General features: G+C 38.1%; 1 protein-coding gene across 1 annotated transcript; it reads left to right on the top strand.

The window, feature by feature from the left end:
- The first annotated feature begins 5,013 nt into the window (after nt 1-5,013).
- On the top strand, nt 5,014-5,907 carry LOC144270421 (G-protein coupled receptor 55-like). The gene has a single exon (XM_077826882.1). The coding sequence runs from the start codon at nt 5,014-5,016 to the stop codon at nt 5,905-5,907; it is 894 nt and encodes a 297-aa protein (XP_077683008.1).
- Nucleotides 5,908-6,843: the final 936 nt, after the last annotated feature.

Raw genomic sequence — 6,843 nt, 5'->3', positions numbered from 1 at the left:
TACTGATGTAATGCTGGTGTTAGTTGTGAGCAGAATTTGCCCCATTACTGTATTGCAAAAATTGCTATATAATTATTAAAATTAAATTAATATGTCTTGGCACTTGTGTTTTAGTTGTCATCTGTTAACCTTTAGTTTCCTTTCTATTTAAAATGCACCTACACTTTGCATCAAGATCTAGATTATATGGTAAGAAAGTTTAATATGCGCAAACTGATTCTGAATCAGTAGTTTCCATTTATTATTAGTGCTCAGATTTGTAGGGGGTCCTCAGTACCACCAGATCAGCTCAAATTTTAGCGTCATAAAGGAAGACATGCACACAGTCTATATTTCACACTAGTAACCATCAAAAACATGATGTTTCCTGGTTTACTGTAATTGACTTTATTAACAGCATTTGTGGTATTCTCTATATTTGAAGGGCTAGACTGTGGCTTTTAAGCCACATCTCTGCTTACAGAGCTGTGCAGAGCCAAAATGCCCCAAAGGAGCATTGGAAAGGATTGGTGGATGGTGCACAGGGCCGGCTCCAGGCACCAGCGTTCCAAGCAGGTGCTTGGGGCGGCAGTTCGAAAGGGGCAGTTCGAAAGGGGTTTCTCCGGCCGCAGAGGCAATTTGGCGGCAGCTTATTCCCTTTGCTGCCGTGGCGGCAGCTTCTTCCTTTTGCCGTCTGCGGTGGCAGTTCTTTTCACTGCTTGGGGTGGCAAAACTGTAGAGCCGGCCCTGATGGCGCAGATTAGCCCTCTTGGGTATTGTGAGCGATGCAGAGGGGACTGGGCCACTGGAATTCCTTACTTGCATATGATCTAGCACGGAATGGAGAATATAATGACCGTGGTAGTATTAATTATGGTAAAACAGTAAATGTCACACATTTTTGCCTTTTTTCTCTTTGTGAATTGTCTATGATTTTTGCAAATTTATTCATAAATCAAAAATTAGTTTCCAAATGCCTGTGGTAAATAATGTGTGCTCTGTTAGGAAGCTGCTGTAAATATTCAATTATGATATTCAAAGTCTGAGAGGTGCTGATCATTTTTGATTGGAGGAATAAGTCACAAGTAGTATCTTGTCCAGAGCTTTTGTCAAAATGAGATACATGGGTGAGATAAGAGATTGATGAAGAGACATGTCACCAGACATGTCACCTGCTGTGATGATGTCTTAGAAATGATGTTATGACCTAAACTTTTGCATTTCTAGGGTCTGGCCTAACCTCCTACATCACCTTACCCAAACCCAAAGGCCCACCTTACCAAGTGAGGGAAAACAATAGGATTTGGTTTATGGCCCCAATCCCTAAACCATTGTCTGATATGTTGCACCACCCATAGAAATAACAAACGAACAGCTAAAACAGTGAGAAAGCTAACATAAAAAGGGAGAGGTTTAAAATATATGAAAAGAAACACCCATCTGTACTACCTGCACACATTCAGATGGGATGTTACAGCAATTTCAGAGAAATAAAAAGAAATGTTATATCCCCATACATACATGCAAAGCCTATATACACTGTCCTGCATGTATACAGGACATGCGCAAGACATACCTCAAAGTACAGAGACAGGCATATTTGTTTTTCAGCATTGTTTTTGAGAAAAAAACATGTGCTATCTTAAAAGAACTGTATGTGAGAAATACACATTTTTGCTTATTTTCTGATTTGCTGTCAGAGCTACACATTATCTAACTTTAGACTAAAGCTGAGTAATGATGCAAAATGCAGGCTTTGTTTAAATTTTTCTCTGTAAAAGAAGTGATAACATTTTTGACTGTTCTTACCACACACACAGTCCCCATTTTGTAAATTAAACCTGTAACTCTACCATAATTTAAGTTACCCATAGACAGAAATACAAGCAAGCATCTTATTTTATTGTGTTTTCAAATAATAGAATGTACTTTTATAAAAATGATTAAACTTGGATTTAATAAGTAAAATATAAATAGTGTTAAGAGCACTATAGAAAGCTTCTTTTAGTAGTTGTGTAGCAGTAAATACAATCAAAACATTCTCAATGTATCTTAAATGCTTTAGCAGCACATATTTTGCATTATTAATGTCTTGGCTCATTTAGCAAAATACATATTAAAAATATAAAACATGAGCCCCAGAGGTACAAACTTCTCACAAACACATATCTCACATAAAAATACATACTGGACAGATAATTCTTTTAAAAGGAAAACTGTGAATACCAGGAGGCCAGACTGCTCACAAGAAAAAGCTGGCTTTCTTTCTGATTTTTCAAGGTTGTCAAAAGACCTCATTGCAAGGCTACATCTAGCCTAATACTTTTTGTCTACAGACACTGAGTCAGTGTGGGATTACGTTTTGGGTCCATAAACTCTGAGCAATGCACACAGGTTTACAGACCATCTTCCTCTGCTCACCCCCTCTCTTTATACAAAGGTCTCATTGGATTAACATTTCAGAAACATGGGGAGAAACTGCACACCAGTTTTTGTGCAAAAGTTAATGCACATACAGATTTTACCTAACAGAGAGGCTTTACCAATTTTGCAAATACATACAGGGCCCATATGAACATCAAGAGCAAAACAGTACAAGTACACCCAAATAGAAACACAGGAAGTCAAGTTAGACATAAACATCCACATGAGTACAAAAATGCCACTTGTAGATATACATGGTTTTATAACAATGACTTCAGAAAAATAATAAATTTACACAAATTAATTTAAAAACAGTTGCACCAAATCCTTTGGTTTCCCTTTGCAGGTAAGCAGGGTGTGTTTGGTTAACACTTAGATTGGAACATTCCTTTTCTAAAAACATCCATTTTTTCATTTACAGATCGTTTTACAAATATTTTAAAACACCTTTTTTCTTTCTTTTTACATGTTAACTTTTTCATGATTTTAGCTGTATTTCTTCATCATTTCTATTGGTGGTGCTGCTTATCAGTCTATTGGTTTCTCTCCCTAAGTAAAGTGGGCCTTTGGGTTGGGGTTCAAGTGGCAGGGGTTAGCCCAGACACTGAAAGAGAAACAGTTTAACGCTATTTCCAAGACATCGTCATTTCCTGTGAAATCATAGCCAATTACATCACTTCTAGTGAGGATGTCATCCTTATCGTCTCTCCCCATCAGTCTCATTTTGTCATTAATTAGGGGAAAGATACTACTATTGCATGATATCAACAAGCATAACTGAGAATCTGGTTTCCAGTGTGAATACTTGAAATTTCAAGTTAGAAATTTCCTCTCTATGAATATTTGCTGATATTTTCTTGAAATTGGTTATTTCCATCAATTATTCTACTAGTGAATACATTCACTAAAATATTCAAAAGGAAATGTACACAGTGGAGGTTATGAACAGAACTGAAATTAATTCTGTTTTTGTGATTTTTCACTCAGTTTTCTGAGGTATTCACTGTAATGTGCTTCTGTAGCGTATTACATGCCTAAAAGTCTCATTAATGTTTGAAAATGGGACTTAGGGCCAGATTTTTAAATGTAGTTAGGTGCTTAAATGTAGTTAGATGCCTCATGGGATTTTCAAAGAGCGTAGGCACCTAACTTCCTTATTGTAGATATTAAGCGCTCTTCATTTAAAGGTAAAATGAAGAGCGCTTAATATCTACAATAAGGAAGTTAGGTGCCTACGCTCTTTGAAAATCCCATGAGGCATCTAACTACATTTAAGCACCTAACTACATTTAAAAATCTGGCCCTAAGTCCCATTTTCAAACATTAATGAGACTTTTAGGCATGTAATACGCTACAGCAGCACATTACAGTGCTGCAACTGTACCACTATAGGCCTTCAGTGTAGATATACACTACAGAGATGGGAGAGGTTTTCCCGTCACTGTAGTTAATCCACCTACCTGAGAGGCAGTAGTTAAGTTGACATAAGAATTCTTTTGTCAACCTAGTGCTGTCTACACCGGGGTTAGGGCAGCATAGCTACATCTCTCAGGGGTGTGAATTTTTCATACCCTTCATAGATGTAGCTATGCTGATGTACGTTTTCAGTGCAGACCAGCCCTTAGGCACCTTTTTTTATTTTTGACACTTAGCCACTTTTGAAAATGTTTACCCTTTGTCAAGGTTCCCTCCCCACTCTGAACTCTAGGGTACAGATGTGGAGACCCGCATGAAAGACCTCCTAAGCTTATTCTTACCAGCTTAGGTTAAAAACTTCCCCAAGGTACAAATTTTGCCTTGTCCTCGAACAGTAAGCTGCCACCACCAAGCGTTGTAAACAAAGAACAGGGAAAGAGACCACTTGGAGACGTCTTCCCCCAAAATATCCCCCCAAGCCCTACATCCCCTTTCCTGGGGAAGGCTTGATAATAATCCTCACCAATTTGTACAGGTGAACACAGACCCAAACCCTTGGATCTTAAGAACAATGAAAAATCAATCAGGTTCTTAAAAGAAGAATTTTAATTAAAGAAAAGGTAAAAGAATCACCTCTGTAAAATCAGGATGGAAAATACTTTACAGGGCATTCAGATTCAAAACACAGAGGATCCCCCTCTGGGCAAAACCTTAAAGTTACAGAAAATAGGAATAAACCTCCCTCTTAACATAGGGAAATTTCACATAAAACAAAAGATTAATTAATCCGCCTTGCCTGGCTTACCTATGCTGATTGCAATATTGGAGACTTGGATTAGGATGCGTTGGAGAAGATGGATTTCTGTCTGGCTTCTCTCAGTCCCAAGAGAGAATAAACACATAAACAAAGAGTACAAACAAAAGCCTTTCCCCCCCCCACCCCCCCCGGCCAAGATTTGAAAGTATCTTGTTCCCTTATTGGTCCTTTGGGTCAGGTGCCTGCCAGGTTAGCTGAGCTTCTTAACCCTTTACAGGTAGCAGGATGTTGCCTCTGGCCAGGAGGGATTTTATAGCACTGTATACAGAAAGGTGGTTACCCTTCCCTTTATATTTATGACACCCTTTAATATGTTATCTATCTGGAATATAGAAATATAGTGTTGTTTAATCTTCTCTGTTTATTTTAGAAGAGAAATGAATGCCAGCAACTTCAGCAAGGAATGCGACTTTGAGCATGCTGATACCATAATGAAATATTTCCAGATGGTGATCTACATACCTACTTTCATTCTTGGTTTGATTCTCAATTTGCTAGCCCTATGGGTTTTCTGCTGCTTCTGGAAGAAATGGACAGAATCATCAATCTACATGATAAACCTTGCTCTTATGGATCTTCTTCTTCTTTTCTCTCTTCCTTTCAAGATGTACTACTCCATACAAAAGAGGCACTGGTTCTTGTGCACATTTATGGAATCAGTCTATTTTGTCACTATGTATGGAAGTATTTTCCTCATTGCCTGCATTAGCTTGGACAGATATATTGCTATCAGGCACCCTTTCCAAGCTAGGATTTTCCGATCCCCTAGGAGGGCAGGCATGACATGCTGCTGCGTTTGGGTTGTAGTTTGGCTTGGCAGCATCCCCATGTATAACTTAAAAAACACTGACAATTTCAGATGCTTCCACAATATGTCAGATCAGACATGGAGCATGCCAGTCATCCTTTCTGTTGAAATCTTTGGATTTCTCATCCCATTTACTGTGATGGTTTATTGTTCTGTTAAGATCATCCAGACTCTTCTAAAAGATAAAAACCAACAAAAAAAGAGGGCTGAGCAAGTTACCAGTGTATGGATCATTGCAGCCAATCTCACCGTGTTCATGGTTTGCTTCACACCAGTCCATCTGGGGATCTTTCTGCAGTTCCTGGTAAGGCAGCACATCATTGTGGACTGCAGTGTGAAACAAAGCATTAGCCTCTTCATTCAGGTGGCAATGTGTTTAGCCAATGTCAACTGCTGTCTGGATGCTATCTGTTACTACTTTACTGCAAAAGAATTTCGCAAGAAAACTTACTTCAGGACTTAGCAAAACCTTTTTCTGTCTCTCAGGCCAGTACTGGATGATTGAACTTCATGCTAGAGAATAATGTCATTTTCTCAGCTAAAGCTTGTCAAATAGATTTCTCGCAAAACTGAAGTTTATTGCTTTTAAATAAGATTACCCAAGTAATCTTGTGTGTGTGCACGCCTGTATTTGGGGGGAGTGACAGAATGTGGGCATGCATGCAAATGTGTCTGAGAGCACATATGCACATAGAATAATATTTTAAGCCTTGTAAAACCTAACATCTTTCTTTTCTTTGAAACAAAACAAAAAGAAAATGTAAAAATAAAGAACAAAAACAAGATGGCTCAGAGGCATAATAGGAAAGAATTTTATCATCTCAAACTCTAAGATGTCTGTTAAAAATCTGAAATAAACTTGCTAAAGTAAAAGAACCCTTGTAGTACAAGTGTCCATTGAAATCTCTCATTCATCCCAAATCGACCTTTACTGAAATAAACAGAAACTGTTAGGGATGGATCAAGAGCAGAACTATTTATCTGAAGCTCTTCTCCATCTTTGGAGGTAACTGTGAGCACAAATTAGGCATGCATTTTGAGTGTGCACTGCACTTGGCTTATTAAAAAAAAAACGTAAGAGTCCTGTCAAAAAGTAATCATCATGACCAGTATAAGTTATCTGGTCCTGGCTTCATATAGTGACGGTTTTCAGAATATCCAACAGGAGCAACATTAGTTTGGGATTTGTGAATGTCTCATTATCAGAACTTTTCAAACCAGAGTGGGATGTTTCTGCAATTTTGGCATGAATTGTCCATGTGAAAAAATGAGACTAGTGCTCTTAATGAAACACCATATAAAAGGAATTGTGGTGTAATCTAATGTATTTATACTTAAGGGTCTAAGGCAAAGATATAGAACAATACATACAAGAAATTTGCTGCCTGCCTTCGCATTG

This window comes from Eretmochelys imbricata, chromosome 9 (genome assembly GCF_965152235.1).
Source record: "Eretmochelys imbricata isolate rEreImb1 chromosome 9, rEreImb1.hap1, whole genome shotgun sequence".
NCBI lineage: Eukaryota > Metazoa > Chordata > Testudines > Cheloniidae > Eretmochelys > Eretmochelys imbricata.
Note: the sequence above shows the minus strand (reverse complement) of the source record. Positions and strands in the feature narration are given on the sequence as shown.